Source organism: Perca flavescens, chromosome 2 (assembly GCF_004354835.1).
Source record: "Perca flavescens isolate YP-PL-M2 chromosome 2, PFLA_1.0, whole genome shotgun sequence".
Classification (NCBI taxonomy): Eukaryota; Metazoa; Chordata; class Actinopteri; order Perciformes; family Percidae; genus Perca; species Perca flavescens.
In genome coordinates this window covers 16,800,863-16,818,941 of record NC_041332.1, presented here as the reverse complement: position 1 = coordinate 16,818,941, position 18,079 = coordinate 16,800,863, and the positions used below count along the sequence as shown (strand labels likewise).

Here is an 18,079-nt window from a genome sequence, read left to right as displayed (position 1 = left end):
CTAATGACTAGAAAGCACTTTCTTACCACTGCTGCCGTCCAAAACATGCGCTGCAGAAGCAAGCACCCGGCTCCTTCAATTTGAGGCACCAAGTGCTCAACGGCTTCCCGTCTCCACCCTTTTCCTCTCGTCCTCTATTCATGCCCAGCGCCATTTCTTTTAACTACTTTCTCAACTAAAGCTGACTGTATCTACATGCTCCAAGTTTGATAAACTTTGCCTCATTTTTTTTTTATAGCCGCGTTACGGTTACCACGGAGACCACACCGGCACCACACTGACATTTCGGCAAAGACCCGCCCTACTTTGCATCCGATTGGCTAGAACTCGTTTCATTGGTTGGTGGAACTCGTTTCATTGGTTGGAAGTTCGATGATTAAATCCATAGACCGTATGGTTAAATCCAGCGCATCAAAACAAATCCCATGTGGACTTTTTAAATGTATTTATTTTTCTAAAATAGTCATACGCCAGAAATCGGGCACCAAGCCTGAGTACTTATATTATTATTAGTTTGTCACATTTCAAGAAGCAGGGAAGCAGCTGTCCCGACTACATTTTCTTCACATCCCACAACACAATTCAAAAAAGGAGTCTGGCAGCAGAGGCCCGAGGCATCATCCTCTCTGTTATATAAATAAACCTCATTGTTTAACAGGACAGAGAAGGCCCGGTGACATTCACAGCAGACAATACTCTGATATGTAACTAAATGTTGCCAAGCAGAAACTGCATATTGGCTTTAGGGCTGTCAACAAATATTCTTAAAAAAAAAACAGGACATATGAAAATGTATATTCAAATATTGTTGGGGGGGGGGGGCGGTCTGCCTCATGCGAGAGACGCTGCCAGAGGTAAAGAAACAACGAGGGGGAAGAAGACGCCAACAAAAACGTCTAACTGGAGAGACGACTAGATTCAGGAACTTCTGTCGGTAAGGGCAGATGCCAAAATCTTGAGACAAATTCAAGTTACAGCAAGAGACTTTTTGGTTTATTACCAAATTAAAAACCGGATACATTATTGCAGCGTAATCTGTATCATGTCCTGCCTCCTGCATGCTCCAGAGAGAGTCTATTCATGTATTTGTTTATTTTGTAATGTGTAGGTATGTTGTATGATATTTTAAAATAACTCTGTGAAACTACACACAAATATAAAAAAGCATGAGCACAAGAAAAGGCTGAACTTTACATTAGGTTCAAGATGAGAGATCAAAGAGAGGTCTAGATGGGAAAACAAAGTTCTTACTTTCTTTCGCTCTGTAGCTCATCTTTCCTGTTCTTTACTTCATAATACTTTTTATCCAATTCCTCAACGCGGGTCTTGACCTCATTTAGATCTTGATCGAGTTTCTATAAAGACAAGTTGAAAGTTGATATCAGATATACTCACCTGCTAGGAGGTTATATTAAAACTACAGAAATTAAATGACAAAATACATCATAGAGTAGCATTTAAAAGTAATAATAAACAAAGTATTTGAATCATCAAGATTAAAACCCCTCACTGCAACCTGATGTAATTTCAAAAAAGAACTAACAGGTTATCACTTTGTTATCTTTAAACAAAAAGAACATACACTGTACTGCTCAAGGTTCTTCTCCTTGTTGGTCTCGGTGTCCTCCAGATCTTTGTGGATGGCTGTGATCTGCCTCTTTTTATCATTGATGGCCTGGTCCAGAGACTTCAACTCCTTCTTAATCCACTTGTCCCTCTCTTCCTTGGAGGTGAACTGGCTGCCACGGCCCTGCTTGGCATACAGGTCTGTCCTCTCCTGTGTAGCCTGGGCCAGTCTGGAGTGAGAAATACCACGCAGGGAGTTACATTTTTCAAAACTAATTCACAAGTTCACACCGCATCCCCCTCTTGCAACGCAAATGGATTCAAAATGTGATGATTGACTCATCGATACATACATGGTCATCAGCTGCTCAAGGGGTCATGGCTGAGAATGAGTCATCCCTACCTGGATATGCCCCGCTCCTCTTTTTCCTTCACCATGTTGAATTTGGGTTCAGTCTCCTGAAGCTCTTTCTGCTTCTCCTCGATTTTCTCCAGCAGCTTCGTCCTCTCTTTCAGCAGGCGTTTCTGGAAGAACAGGCAATTTTACAACCAATCTTCAAAATGCGGAACGAAGTGAGAAAGGGAAGGAAGAGAAACTGTTGGAAAATGGATACGTTGTTATGAAAGAAAGATGATGAAGTACAGTACAAAGGCTAAAACAAAATTATTGGAAATAAATACAAGTTGTATCCTATACTGCTCAGATGCACTATTCATATTAAGTTTGCACCTTAATTACTATGATTAAGATACTAAATTAACTCCTGCCTTTTAAAAGTTGAGGACAGATGCCATACATCTGTGCATTTATGGTGTAGGATAGATTCACAATATTCCGATAACAAAAGGCAGCGTGGAATTCGAGGTTCACTTATCTACGCTTTGGAGTCCAAGGGAAACTCTGCAAATGTGTATACCCAATGTGTAGATTTATTTAAGTATAATTAATAGAATTTACTTTATAGTAAACAAAGAAAACACCATAATGAATTCCCATCACGACAACTGATGGTGCCAGTAAACCACTGAACAAAAAAACTGAGATACTACAGGGAACCAACATACAACATTAAAACCAAGTATTAACCAGTTGTGAATTCAGGAAAAATGCAGCAAATTCAGAGGCAGAGAAGTAATAGGAAAAAAGATCCTATGTAGAGTAAGCCCATTCTGAACAATTCCATCTCGATTTGAAGAAGAAGAAAAAAAACGCAGTGCTGCCTAGTGACTAGTGATTTTGACAGATTGTTCTGTGTGGGTGCTGATGGAGGGTTGTCATCCCACAGGCATGAAAACCTATTCTTTCCCCTCCGTGTCAACACCATCTTAAATCTGAACCATCAGCAGCTAGTGACGAAGTTCTTCTTCCCTTGCTTTTCATTTTGCTCCAGTAAATTTTGGCTGATGTTCTGCCAGGTGGGCTTAATCCAATCAACAGTCAGCATGCCACCTGGGACCCATCATGGGTCACACACAGACTGAGCCAATAAAGCCGTTATGTATGATTATCGTCTTCATACTCACACGTGCACAAGGCCAAACGGAGAGTGATTCATGCCAGCTCTGTACACACAACCTAATGCCAGGAATGATGTATAGTGGAGCTGATGGCAAAGAGTCTGATACACAGGCTCTGTTTTGGTTCTCAATTCATCCCACTATTGAACCAGCAAACGTTCTTCTCAAGGATTCAACACTACAACGATCAACTCTATACATTAGGCCAAACTGCTCAAGTAAATTTAACAGGTAATTCATCAGGACAATTTTGTCAATTAATATCAATATTTTTACATTTAAAGTTTTACAAGTAATATTAAACAATGGCCTTTCCTGCAATTCACTGATAAGGATTTATTGTACTGTTGGTCAGAGTAAATACAATTTTAAGATATATAGAGATAGATAGATAGAGATAGATAGATAGATAGATAGATAGATAGATAGATAGATAGATAGATAGATAGATAGATAGATAGATAGATATCTGGGATCTAGTAATCCTACTCCTCTTTTTTTAAACATTGTACAGACTGCATAATTGATCAATGAATTAAAAGAAATCAAAAGGATTATGAGGGCAGTATTATTGAAGGGAAAAGTAATTGTACCCCTCTTTCCAACTGATAACAGGGATGAAAAGAGAAAAACACTACCATCGTTCTCTACATACAGCGATGGTGCAGGGGAAGGGGGTGGGGGAGTGTTGCTGGTGCAGCATCACGTGTGCAAAGTGACGCAGATGGGAGGCTTCCGTACCCTCTGTTCGCTGTTCCCTGCCAGCTCGTCCTGCAGGTCCTTGGTCTTCAGCTCCAGCTTGGTCCTCTGCTTGATCTGCTCTTGGCGCTCGGCCGATAGCTGCTCCCTCTCTTCCTTCATGGCAGAGATCTTAGACTTCAGCTCTCGCACAACACGCTCCGTCTCCTAAAGAAAGGAAGCCAAAATAAAAAAATGATTTAAAAGGAACAAATTGCTTCCTCCTCAGTGATTAAGATTTTTTTTATCAAAGCCACATAGTGTCAGGAGAGTTAGATACATTAGACCTATTAAAATGTAAAGTTAAATTAATTACGTATTGTGTATTTATTTGGTGGCAGGGAGTCTGCTTAGTAGGCCTGCACGATATTGGAAAAAACTGACATTGCAATATTTTTTTTCCCTGCGATATGAAAAAAGAAATGTAATTTTTACAAGATGACATAAATAGCTCTATTTGGAAATAATAAAATCCTTCTCGACTCCTGGGATGATTTTGTAGGGGTGTGAATCTACATACATGCTTTACAAACACCAAAGCAACTAACTGCGCTGTGACTACTCTTCTGAAGTGATTTTGGAGAGGGAAATTACACTGGTTGACTGACATGACACCATTGTATTCATATAATACCATCAATCCAGGCTGAAGTGAATGATATTAATAATGCATGCATGTTGCTTCCTCTAAATTTCAGGTTGTGGTCAACTAGTGGGGCCTGCTTGTTTGTTTGATAAATTAATCAGCAGTGATCGTGATTGGAGGTTTGCTGTGCATGCAGAGCCTGTATGTCACACACTAGCAACAAACTGTATCCAAGAACACTTAAATCAGTGTAAATTATGTTATATCAGACAGACTGTTGTAGATTAGTGTTACGTTTCCAGTGTTGCGGCTCCGAACAGTAACATTAGTTGGGACAGACGCCTTGTTTCTTTAGGCTAACTATATTAGCTTTAGACTGGCTGGTAGCAGCTTTCTGCTGTGAAAAATGGCCAGGAGATGTTGTGATAACATTGCATTATTTAGGCGATTTAGTTATTTTTTGCAGCGTACATAAAACACTGACTACTTTAGCTTCACTACCCATGGAAAATCATGTGCATTACTGTGTCAGCGGCAGCTGCCGCGGCACTTTTCTACACACGGAGAGCCTCACTTCCCATAACAAACCCCGTCGGACTAACGTTACATCACATACACACGTTGCCCACATGGCTACCGGTCTTAAAAGTTTTAGCGTCAACATCGTCCTGCGATGTGACTATCGCGCCTGCACACATCGCGATGTAGACGATGAAACAAAATATCGTGCAGCCCTACTGCTTCGAATAGGACATATAAACATTTTATTTCTGATGCCTTAAGTTTTGCAGCCAAGATATTTGATAGATTCACGTTGAGTGACATCATTCAGTATTTCCCATCAATTAGGCTACCAACCTGCTAGAGTACAACATTCTTCATAGAACTAGCCTCTTACTTTTGCTTTCAAAGTGCACTAGATGATGCATTTAACTTTAAAATGTACAAAAGGTTTCTTCCCTTCCCTCTAGGAGGTCCGGGGTCCACCCAAAACAGTCTTTAAAAAAATCCTGTGGGAAACACTGCATCATTCATCATGTCTCTCTACAATCACATCCTGACAACATTTATGGTGAAAACATCTTAATTTATGTCAAGGAAAACACAAAATTCTGGTGGCAGGTAACAATTCAAAATATAATGAAATATAATGCAGTAAGGGAAGGGGGCTTTCGAATCCGACTCAACTGACCACAAAGTCCAGTTCATTTGATTAGTACGATCAGGGCATAACTGTGTGTGAAATACAGTTTAACTGCTGCTGCTACTTGAACGGGGCTCCACATAGAGGAGGAGCGAGACAACGTCTCTGCAGCTTATTCAGGGAGTCAGGTCAATGCTCAAAACTTTTTCTGATGCACTGGAAAATCTTTTTAATGCTACTACAAAACATTTTTACAGGTTATGAAACTGTGGGGGGGAGGGGGGAGCCAAAACTTTCTCTATGCAGGAAAAACCCTGACAGTGTAAAACAATCTTGTTTTTTAAAATTAGATAATTCTGGACATAAAATAAAATCACTATTGAACTACTCAACATCTGAAATGGGGCCATATAATTCACAAGATATTAGACTCCTTTTTGGAGATATTGCTGTGATGCTAATTACAATGTTTATTCTCGCCCAACCTAATCCAAGATATCAACACTTCTTCTGCAAGGTGGAATTCTTTACCTCTACTTTGTCTCTGGCATCTTGTTGAGCATCACGCAGCTGTCTGGATTTGTCTCCACAGGTCTCTCTCTTGCTGGACAGCTGGGGGAAAAAAAAAAACAAACCCAAAAAGTCTGGTTATTGAAGCTGTATACAACAGAGGAGGAAACTCATGTTTTGGATAACAGGCCACAGTGACTTGCATTCATTTGTATTTAAACAAGGATACCTCTTTTTTCTACAGTCTTTCAAATGGCTCTATACCAGTCTTAAAAAAATGCTGATAACTATTCATAGCCAAACTAAGATTCTGTATTGAGAATATGTAATCCAAAAAACATGTTCTTTTACTGTATATACACAGTACATAATTAGTTTTTCCTTGAATTTGTTACCTCATCAAGTTTGGCGCGGGTTTCATTCAGCTCCTGGTTGTAGATGGTGTACTCCAGGGCTCTTCTCATCTTGTCCCACTTCTGGTACTGAGCCAGCTCCTCCTTTTCATCCTCCAGGGTGTGCAGCCGCTCCTCAATGTACTTCAACAGCTCATTGATCTTCTCTCGCTTCCCCTCTGAGGAACACATACTTCATGATGTTGTTGTTGTTTAAATGTGACTATTAACTACATGTTGAATTTTCTGGGACTGGAATCTTTTTGATGCAAGTGATAAATTAATGGTGACTAATGCTGTGTAGTAGGAATTGTAAAAGCATGACTGAATGAATGACAGTCTATGAGACAGTGATGATAAGAAGCTTTTACCCGTCTCCTTCATGAGAGAAATACTCTCCTCTTTGCGCTCATCATACACTCGTGTCCCAGCCACCTCTCTCAGCAGCTTCAGACGCTGGGAGTCGGGTGCTGTGGCCATTTGGTTGATCTGCATTAAACATTGAAATAATGTGTGATGTTAAAGATTATAAATTGTATTTAAATTTAGCAGATGTTGATTTCTGATTTTAACAAAAACTCTTAAATCAGCTGATATTGGCCAAGATATTCAGCTAAGTACAGTTGGTACACTTTTTACAGACCTGCTTAAATACTGCAATACATTATACAACACTGAAAAATAAGCTATTATGTCTTAAACAAGTGTGAGGTTGGCACCCACTCCTTCCTCACCTTTCCCTGCTTGACGATGTAATAAGGGTTACTGCGGGAGAAGCCGGCACTCTCCAGAAGGTTCATGACATCATTCTTACTGCAAGAATCACAGACGCAAACAAGTGATTACACAGGAGTTATTTCCTTCAATTAAATGGACAGTCCATCCACAGCAATACTTACGTCACCATCTTCTTGTCTAAGAAGTACTGGTCCTTCTTTGCACCAATGACGCGGCGAAGGGAAACTTCCTCTTTGTCAATCTGGAGGAAGAGACAGTTATCACTGGTCAATAGGAGTATCACACACATCAGCGGAATTGGCTGGTTATGTCACAGTATTACCAAGCAGCAAATGGATTTCTAGAGTGGTGCAAACATCCGGCCTTCATCGTCCGAATAATAAGCACTGTGTGTACTGGAAGCAGTGTCACTACAATCAGTGATCGTAGAAGTTTAATAATGCAATTTAGGGAGACAGTTCAATATGAACTCAAAATAGTATAGTGATAATGTACCACTTCCACTGGTAGCCTGGACTAAGGCTAAAGACACTTTTAAAGTTCTTTTAAAAGTGATGCCAATATCTGGTACCTTTGCTACATGTATAATGCACCTTTTAGAGTATTGGTACAAATGCAGGTGTAAAATGGGTTAAGTTGCCTATCTTAAAAGCTTTTTTTAAAATGATGTGCTTAATTTGGCAGTGTTGCACACAAAAATGTAAATTTTACTATCAGCCAAACTAAAAAAAACTGGATATACAAAGTTATGCACATTTAAGATTAAATTGGCCAATCCAGGCGGCATACCATTACACCTCTAGCTTTAGCTCATACTGGCTCAAACAATTAAAACAACCAAGTATGTATCACATATCAACAGAGAAGACAGGGCTTACTGGAAGGTTTCAAGAGTATCAAGTTAAAAAAATTCAATCAGTGTGCCTGCGATTACAGTAATAGATCAATATGAAAGGATTGCCATTCCTACCGGCAGCCGGTTGTCAGAGTTGTCAAATATAATCTCCACAAAAGCCGAAATGACACGAGGACCAGTTCCCTCCTACAGTGACAAGGAAGAAAAAACATAATATTAAATGTTTACATTTAGCAATAGCCTTGTATGTAAAAAGCTGTTTCCCCATTGTGTTTCAATCTTCTTCAATACTTCACATTTGAACAGAAATGCAACTAATCCTATGAAGAATAATCCACTGGTTATTAGGAAGTTAGCATTTGACGTTTGCAAGTCCAACAAGACATTTTTACAAAACCACTGTCACAGAGTCATTTTCAAAACAGTAGCTGGGATCTGTAAAGTGTCTGGCATTTGTCTGAACTTACATGGAGCAGGGCCAGGCGCTGTTCAGGTCGCAGGTGGCTGAACTCATCACTGAGCACAAACTGGATGGCTAAGAAAGCAGAGCGGAGCCACAGTTTGAGACAACAAGAAATAGCTACACAGAAGGGAAACATGTTTGACTGCTGTATGGTGTAATTCATTAAGGCAGACATACCATAGAAAAAGTTACTTTTTCCTGACCCATTTCTTCCAACTGTAACAGACAAAAAAACAAAACATAATGACGACAAGGTGACATAAATACACTACAGCAACCCACATGAGACAAGTTTTTGGCACACCTATTTTGGTCTAGGAACTTATGTAAGTGCCTTCATTCAAAAGTACATCCCCTTACACCAACATACATATATTATTAAAAAATGCAGTATCATACAAAAAGAAAGTTGAGGTGAGCACATAACGTTACTCACCGATGACATTGTGCTTTGGACTAAATGGATCTACCACAGTTTGGTCCCTGTAACTTCGGAACCCCTGGATGATGACCTGCACAAGAACCCACAGACCACCGTGAGCACAATATCCACCTATTTAACATTAACCACATACTGTAACGTTAGCTAGACAAAGTTATGTAAAGTGACTTCAGTAGCAATACAGGGACTATTCCTGAATGCAGAAATTACGCTAACGCTACCTCGCACTTCCGATATAAGTTAGACTCAACATGTTACAACGTTATAACTTTGGTGCTCAGCGCAGCATCAAATGCATCATAAACGGGGCACGATTTCCAACAGGGCCTTGCCTGTCGGCTACTGTATGGGCCAGTTTTCATTCAGAACGCCAATGGGTTTGCCACCTTGGTAATAAGATAAACCATACGGTAGACAACCACAAAGCTATCAAAGCTCATGTTAACATATGATGCAATCGACTGCTAGCTATATGATATCGTGCAACATTAATAGAATAGCGACCACTCCGCTAACCTAATGTTTTAGCCTTGTAGCGTTAGCTTAGCATCCTGGGAAAGGGGGACGGGCAATTCCAACTATAGCTAGCTAGATTAATCCAGGTAGCCATAGCTAGCGTTAGCAAGATAGCTATTTGATGTATCGCCGTCGTTGGTGTGATTTTGCATATCTCTGCAACGAAATTAACGTTAAACTGTGTGCAAACCCTCGGTATATCGAGCACAGCCATGTAGCTAGCTAGTGGAATAACGTTAAGAGGCCAGGGAGAGTCGGCAACACGCACAAGTATCGTTAGCTTACCTGTTTGATATACATGGCTGTCTAAACAGAGCGTCTCCTTGTCTGAATTTGGAGATAAGCTCCCCCCCTTCACTAAACTGGAGAAGCCAGGAATTTAATAACCGAAATTTAACAAATTATTAGAAATTCATGCATTCAAAATTGGTGTGGCAGAAGAGAATAACATGGAAAATGGCGGCGGGGGCGGGATAATATGGATCACACCATTATGTGAAAACAGGGTTGTAGCAATAAACATATACCAATGATGTTTTGGTAGTGAAAACAAATTAGACGGAATTATAAATAGAAAAATACCATATTTATTTGTAAAGTATCTTCAATCGTTGGTCGTATGTGCTTGTGCATAATTACAGGTTGGACATGTTTGTTATCTACTTACCTCCCTATTTGTAAAGCTGGTATAGTCTAGCTGCCTGTCTTCTAGGCGCCAAAGACCGAAAGAGTCGATAGCGCCGATTGATGGCCTGTCCAATTTCTCCTTCTAAAAGCTGCAATCAAGTAGAAACCAATCGTGGTGGTGTTTTTTTTTTTCTTCTTAATGTTCTATCAGAATTACTTGAGAGTCAAAAAAAACAACATATACCATTATAAAAATCTAGGTTTCATTAAAGTTGTTTCACATGATGAAGAATTGTTTTTTGGAAAGCGTGGCTATACGTGGCTATATGTAGTTTGCTGCTAGCATGGAGCCTGAAGTCGGTAAACATGTATTTCTTTGTGACTGCATGCACATGTATGCACAAGTTACATTTGTAATAAGCACATTGGCTAAGTTGTCAGAATGTGTGACCCCACTGTAACTGCTTAATAAAGGAGTTAAACTTAAAAATATTGTTTGGGGTAGTTATGTCATCTCTTCACACTAATGTGGACACATTTTCTTATTTATAGTTTTCACAGAGCCAGTATCTCAGAGGTCACCATATATGACAAGTAGCAGCCATCAGAATGTGTGACCTCACTGTAACGGCTTAATTAAGGAGTCAAACTTCATAATATTTTATTTTTATTTACTTTCAGATAAACAGCGGTTTACTTTTTCTCCTTAGGAAGCAATAACAAATCGCGAATAATCATACAGCTTGCATCAGTGGACGTAATGTATTAATGTTTACTCCGTTTGCGTACGCGCTCTTCTTCGCCCTCCATTGTCTAGCACGCACGAGCAGACGATGTGCAACAGCGCCCTCTGCGGTCACACGTCCTGATGGGTAACAGCTTACGGTGTAACACCGGGACACCAGCCTGAGCCTCCATTTAAAAAATGAATGAATGAAAATTCGCGTTGCAACTTGCAGCCAGTGAGCAGCCGATGGCATTTATATAACACATACTCTATGGTCTTACAAAGCTAACGTTTTTGATCGATTACAATTTGATCATTTTTTGTGAGCTCGAGAGGTCTCGTTACGAGGAAGCTAGCTATAGCTCTGTTTGCCATGCATTCCACTGGGGAAACATCGCGGCTAGACTTTCGACATACATTGCATATATTTACACTTTGAATTTCGTCATGGCATTTATATAACACATACTCTATGGTCTTACAAAGCTAATGTTTTTGACTGATTACAATTTAATATTTTTTTGTGAGCTGGAGAGCTCTCGTTATGAGAAGCTAGCTATAGCTCTGTTTGCCATTCATTCCAATGGGGAAACATCGCTGCTAGAATTTCGACATGCATTCCGGTGGCGTATTCCTTTAATTAAGTGGCGGCAGGATGACTCAATCACCATGAACAGTTTTTAATGTTCTATCAGACTAGAACTACTCGAGAGTCAAAAAAAAAAAAAAATACTCGAGAGTCTGCTTTTGAAACTTTGCTCTAATTTTCGGGACAATTAGGGTAGGATTCGGGATTCGGGACAACTGCTTGGATTTCGGGACTGTCCCGAATTTTTCGGGACGTCTGGTCACCCTACTCGAAGTACTTATCAGTCATTTAGTATAGGCCTACTTTACTTGTGTATTTCCATTTTATGCAACTTATTGTACTACTTTTTTTATAATTTGGTGATTTTTAATTCTTTCTGATAAACTGAAGTTGAACTGATTAAATGTTCCTTTATGGGTTGATAAAATTCTACTAGCCTACTTCTTATTATAAAAAAAAAAACAATATAAACACCCTCCTGGATTAGCTAGAAAATGCATCGTCACAAAGCTGAAAACAGGTCTGTTTCTCATTATCCAGGTGTCTGAAGTCACTGAAATTGTGAGAAATCAAGACACAACTGCACACAGATGATCAGAAACCTGGATACTGTTAGGGTTTTGTATACGAATAATCAGGTTTCTCATGTTCCATGTAAAAAATCATATGTCAAATAAGATCTAAACCACGATAAGGCAAGAACAGGATACAAATGCGCATTTTAACGCACTCATTGATTTTTCCTCTGTCTTGTTTGAGGGACTAGTCCTAAATGACTCCCATTTGACTTCTCAGTTAATAGACCTATCAACTACCACTAAAAACACAATTCTAGAATGATTACATGACAACGACTTCATCGTGTGGTGAAAACATTTATTAAACACATATTAACATCCACATTATTGAAAAAAAACTGTAATTTTCAAATAAATTAGGTTTAAATGCCTGACTGTATTTGTGAATAGGCATACATCACAATAACAACCTAAGGCATGTATATTGCAGTTTATCACTGTGCTGTGTTTTTTCATCATAGCAGTTCTGAAGACAGGAAAACAGCACAGCGAGTGTTGGTAGCCTATAGTTTTCATAGGCCTCGAGTCCCATGGACTGAATACTATGATCTTGACTGTTTCTGTCTAACTGCCGGTTTCGACACCAGGCACACAGAGAGCATTAATCTTTATTTTTTCAAGTAAGACTACAAGCAGTCACAGTTCATTTTAAGGCAGTGCCGTTATTGGGCTCAGTTTGAACTGGTGGTGGACCGGGGACTGCAGGCAAGAGGTAGGGAGGGTGAACACAGATGGCTCAAAGTTTTTGGTGTTGAAGGTGGTGTTGAAGTCGTTGGCAAAAAAGGAGGCGGACTCCGGGATGCAGGGTGTGGCAGGTTCAGGTGTGGCGGCATGAGCTGGGGCCATGGAGAGGACCTCTGACTCAAACTGCAGCAGCTGACCCATGAAACTGAAGTTGGGTGAGATGACTGCCCGGCGCTGCTTGATGATGTCAAAGGCTGCATCCAGCCGCAGCTGCTGCGTCCTCATGATGTAGGCCAAGCAGATGGTTGGTGAGCGGGAGATGCCTGCTTCGCAGTGGACCAGAACCTTTCCCCCTGATTGCTTCACGTGATCTGGAAGGACAAGAAGAATGGAACAAGCCAACGTTAATGATCTGTGGTGAGATGGGGGCAGACGTTTTCTTTCTTGATGTGATCATGATCTTGTTTAAGTATTAAAAAAAATTACTATTTTTAACTATTTCAAAATAGAGGCTCTCATGTTTTATTTTTTTGTTTTGTTTCTGTCTGTAATTGATATTTTTCAAGTCAAGTTATGTTGTGGAGAGGTTCCAATTAATCAACAGGGAGTTTTAAACAGTGAATTATAGCAAATGAAAAATCAATTTAATAATTTTAATGGTGTAATCATTGCCTACTTCTTACTCCCACTCACTAATTAATGCAAACACTTTTTTGCACATCCATCTAGTTTTCTCAATCACACATACATATCCAGCAGCAGCAGGATGTAATGGACAAACAGGAATATAGACTTGTCAGTATACTTCATTTGTAGGGATACACATCTTTAACCAGTTTCAGAAACTTGTGAGGCTTGTCTGAGTCACAGAGTGCAGCTGTACATGAGACTTTTTTTCTCCTCCACTGCTGTGGGGGTGCTGGGTGCTGCTGCAGAGCTCGCTGTGGCACAGAGTTGTGTTCTAATTTAGAGCTGCAGCACTCCCACACACTCATCTGTATGTTCTAATGCCCACACAAAAATCTACTTTCTGTCGAGTGTCACTCACGACACATTTGAAGATTTTGTTAATTTCTAGAACTACTGCAAACACCTACAGGTCTCCTTCTGTCTGTCTCGTGTGTAAATTCGATCTGACCTATAGACAGTTCCATGAAGCCACTGCAGACACCTACACGTTTGTGTGCGTTTCTCTCTACACAATAAAAATACTGAGGGGCCACTTCTGTCTGGTCCTTAGAGCCACGGCAGGGGGAACAACGATGATTTCTGACAGCTTCTCGATAAACCACATGAATGAATCATGAACTTCCCATCTGGAGTGGAGGATGGTGGGGTGAAAAAAAGGAGTGATGGCAGCAGTGGGTCAATAATATTTATCATCTCCTTCCTGACCAGTCACCAGATCATAAGGGTTTCTGATTGGTGATTGATTTCCAGTTGGGGCCTATAGCTGCAGCTTGGTGATTATTTGTGTGCACTGTTTCTAATCACTTGGCATGGTTGATCAATTTTGGTGGCCCTATCTAAATGTAGGCTAAATCTGACCCTGGAACAATTTTCGGCCTTATTTAATAATAGACGGGCTTACACAAAGACACTCTGAATGTACGCTGCATCCACAAACAATGCACAATACCAACAATAGCCACCCAATTTCGGTCAGCCAAGCTGCTTGTGGGTGAGCTTTGTCCTTAGTTATGCCTGGCTATAAATAGCCACCAGCACATTATGTACATCTTTTGCTGCTGCTGCGGCTGCTGCTGCTGCTGCTGCTATTATCCAACACCCCTCTCCTCTCCCACACACTCTCTTCCTCTCTAACACATTCACTGCCCGGCTGCCCTCAGGTTCATCAATGATTCCCACCTGCAAGCAACCAACAACTATGCTTTCTCATTATGTGTCAGTCAGCTGGTTTTTGTCTTCCACCCAACCATCATAAACAACTGTGTGTGTGTGTGTCAGTCAGCCCCCAACCTCCTCCACCCCACCATTACTAAACACGGACAGCTCACCCAGTTGTCACACTGACTGGCCACACCCGGCAGAGTAAACCACCGAGATTAGGCCTGGAAGGTGATGACGGCATTTCGTCTTTTTCAAGTAAAGACGGGGGGGGAGGGAGTGAGCAAATCCTGAATGAAAGCAAGCTGGCTGGATATGCTGGTTGGGGATTGAAGGCAGGCGATCAAGTTAAACTGATTACAGCTTGGTTTCTTAAAGCCTTCTTGTGAATGGCAGCCGGTGAGAGGCAGCAACAAAGACTAAACACACCTATGTATAAGAGACTCCTTAGGGTGATGTTGCACTATAAATATACAGTAGCTGATGTTCCAGGAAAAGACTCCATTTTGGTGGAGTATTTATTTCCCTTTCCAATTTGAGTGATGAAACTATTTAGAGTATTGAGCCATGTGACTTTTTAGGATACAGATTCAGACGTTTGAGTGCAAACCCCTGTTGATCAATAGGAGTTAAAGTGCTACACCCCATAAAAGGAGAACCAGGCACAACGTTCATTCCGTTCAACTCACCAATAAAATCGATGGCCTCCTGGAAGTGGGAGCTGATGTCGGCCATGTTGTTGTCCTCCACTGGGATCCACTTGTAGTCATAGTGACCCTTGGCCGGCTGCAGGTCCCTGCGCGACACATTGAGCAAGGCTGTGATGTGAAGGTCGCTGAGATAGTCCTGTCTGGAGGCATGGTAGGCACTACCGAGGTAGAGGAAAGGCAGGATCTCTACAGGTTTACCCTGGGAGAGGTAGGAGAAAAAAAAAGAAGATGTGAGTTCATGTAGATAAGGACTACAATATACAACACCTTACAAGACCCCCAGATCTTGATGCATCTGCTTTAATTCACGCATAATCCACACCTGAGAAAATAGTCCAAGCCACAACACCCAAACACCTGTCAGCCCAATATGCTGCAGGGTAGAACATTATGTTCATCTGCAGACAAAACACACATGGATGCATGCAGCTGGACTAATGGATTTCCCCTATTATGTAAACCATTAAGTTAAATAACCACCAATATGTCAACCAGAGACAATATAGTGTTCTTTGAGATGTGAAGAAGCCACATGCTTTCTATTGGGGCAGTGGAGGAGATAGAAGAAAGGTCAGAGATGAAAGACTGCTTTTCTCTATGGGGTGTCCTGTTGTCAGCTGGGCATCATTGTGGTCTCTCCCTTTTTGAGCCAAATATGAGATGGCTGGGGAGCATGAAGGTCAGATAATAGCCTACCACTGGTTGAGAAAATGTATTGATGGACTGATGCCAAATATAAGTCTCTCTGATATCAGCAGGGCTTGGATGTGTATTTTTATAATCTCTTTTTTTTTTTTTTTGATAAGGTTAAAAATACAACTGGCAGTGGATGTATGGCCTATGTGGCCTAGGAAGTTTAGTAAAGGGTGTTTCCATACCTGATCGTAATCTGGTTTGCGGTGAGAAAGCTTCTCGCTGAGGCTGTTGACTCGTTTCTCGGTTTCAGTTTCGCCCTGGTCAATGGTTTTCACCTCAGTGCAAAGTTCAGGGTATTGAGAGTGGAAGTTCTCGTATCCGCCTGAGAAAATGGGTTTAAAAAAAAACATGAGCACTATACTATAATAAATAATTCTGCCTCTACTCCCAACACACACACACACACACACACACACACATGGGCTACACATATTGTAAAATGGCAGCGTTTATGAAAAATGTCTTAGCAGTGGATTGTAACCTTTACAACCTGATTATAGGCGCCTAATTAATTACAGGAGCCAGTGGAAAGACCGGTAATCCCTTTAGGGCAGCATCCTGAGGACGCAGAGGTGACAGACGGAAATGGATGTGTTTCAACACATTATCACACACCCGATGGTTTTATTTAACTAAAGTGATGTTGCAATGGGATTAGTTTTTCTTTTTTCTTTTATCAGTGAAAGTTATTGCACCACCAATTTTTCTGCGTTTCTCTCGCACTGACTCATCCGCTCCGTTGACGCACGCAGGACATTTGTCTCTCCAAGAAGTGAGAGAAAAATGTAGGCTGCTCTCAACAACACAGGCGAGAAGGATAATAAGAGAAACATGACTTGGTCTTAACTATATGCCTCTCTGGATTATAAAGGAAAAGTAAAATAAAATATAAAAACATGGGTTAGGCCTATAGGGTTAGTAGTAAATATAGTGACCTACGAGGAAATAGGCTTATTAGCTGTCAGAAAAATGGACAATTTATTTAGGCCTAATTAAGAATAGTCTCGGCCACTACTTTTACATTTGTGGTGCATAAACTACAGAGACATACCCAAAACAACTGTTTAATTTATTTAACAAAAGGCTAACGTGAAATATTTAAACTGCAGCAAATGGCTTTCTTACAATTATAATCTATTCTTGAAACAACAACTAGGCAAATTGATAGTCCCCAGAAATCTCTCACCTTTCAGGAAACAGACGTTTGCCCCACTCGCTAGATGAGAAAGAGTATTTATTACTATTTGTGCTACACTGTCCTTCTTCAGTTTTTGCCAGTGGGACGTCCGGTCATCCAGAGCTATGATTGTCGATATGCTCCCCTCCCGAAGCCGAAGCAGGGATCTCTCATCCGGGATGACAAACTGCAGAGGAACCAGCCCTCCTCGAGACCTCCGGACCACCACTGAGTTGAGATTTACATTGACAGAGCCTTTGATATTGGAGTTCGTGAATGAAAGATAAGGTCTGCAATCCACAATAAGGCAGCTCCCGCACTCCTTCCTGATGATTTTCCTCAGACGTCGGCAGTCTATGCTGGAGATTTTCATTTTGACTCCTCGGAGTTGTTATTATTGCCTAAAGAATTAAACTGAATTACTTCTGAACTGCGGATACGGGTGAGCGAGGAGTCCCGTGCGCGTCTGTACATGTCCTGAAAGGGGATTCCGGCAGATCAGTTTTATGTGAATGGCACCTCCGGCGCTTGACGTCAGGAACCATATATGGACACCGGCGAGGTGTGATCGCAGCAAAAAGCCCTCCTACATCGATGACTGGACTGTGACTCCGCCCCCGGCCCTGGTAAATAAAAACCCCACTGCAGTGTGTTTGATTCAACTATTACTCACCGTGTATCCAGCACATAGGCTACACCGGGCCTTTCATTTTCAGCTCCCACTCTGTGTTCAGCAAACATTTTGTGGACAAACCAGAGTGACTAAATCCTCTTGACTAAAACAAATATGCAATGGTTTGAAAGGATATTACACATCACACATCACAGCCACAATCACAAATATTTATAGGAAAAAAAACACAGTAAGAGATAGCCTATAGGCTATGAATGATGAAGAATACAACACAAACACACACATATAGGCCTTTCCGAAAGGAGGTGTTACCATATGGATACAATACAATATTATATGA

General features: G+C 40.8%; 2 protein-coding genes across 2 annotated transcripts in view; both read right to left on the bottom strand.

Moving 5' to 3' along the window:
* Window positions 1-9,943, bottom strand: part of smc3 (structural maintenance of chromosomes 3) — a 32,847-nt gene extending 22,904 nt beyond the window's left edge. Inside the window, exons 1-14 of the mRNA XM_028595852.1 lie at window positions 9,755-9,943; window positions 8,948-9,023; window positions 8,689-8,727; window positions 8,516-8,583; window positions 8,163-8,234; window positions 7,354-7,433; window positions 7,189-7,267; window positions 6,826-6,943; window positions 6,458-6,633; window positions 6,084-6,164; window positions 3,826-3,990; window positions 1,970-2,091; window positions 1,583-1,796; window positions 1,252-1,355 (exon numbers count right to left, since the gene is read on the bottom strand). Of these exons, the coding sequence (XP_028451653.1) occupies window positions 1,252-1,355; window positions 1,583-1,796; window positions 1,970-2,091; window positions 3,826-3,990; window positions 6,084-6,164; window positions 6,458-6,633; window positions 6,826-6,943; window positions 7,189-7,267; window positions 7,354-7,433; window positions 8,163-8,234; window positions 8,516-8,583; window positions 8,689-8,727; window positions 8,948-9,023; window positions 9,755-9,769 (1,409 nt within the window). The 5' untranslated portion in view covers window positions 9,770-9,943. The remainder of the gene's footprint in view (window positions 1-1,251; window positions 1,356-1,582; window positions 1,797-1,969; window positions 2,092-3,825; window positions 3,991-6,083; window positions 6,165-6,457; window positions 6,634-6,825; window positions 6,944-7,188; window positions 7,268-7,353; window positions 7,434-8,162; window positions 8,235-8,515; window positions 8,584-8,688; window positions 8,728-8,947; window positions 9,024-9,754) is intronic.
* A 2,342-nt stretch (window positions 9,944-12,285) lies between these two features.
* dusp5 (dual specificity phosphatase 5) lies at window positions 12,286-17,602 on the bottom strand. Its single transcript, XM_028597369.1, has 4 exons — window positions 17,115-17,602; window positions 16,111-16,250; window positions 15,212-15,431; window positions 12,286-13,045 (listed from the first exon to the last, which is right to left on the bottom strand). Exons 1-4 carry the CDS (start codon window positions 17,476-17,478, stop codon window positions 12,639-12,641), a joined length of 1,131 nt encoding a protein of 376 aa, XP_028453170.1. The 5' UTR covers window positions 17,479-17,602; the 3' UTR covers window positions 12,286-12,638.
* Between the last annotated feature and the right edge of the window lie 477 nt (window positions 17,603-18,079).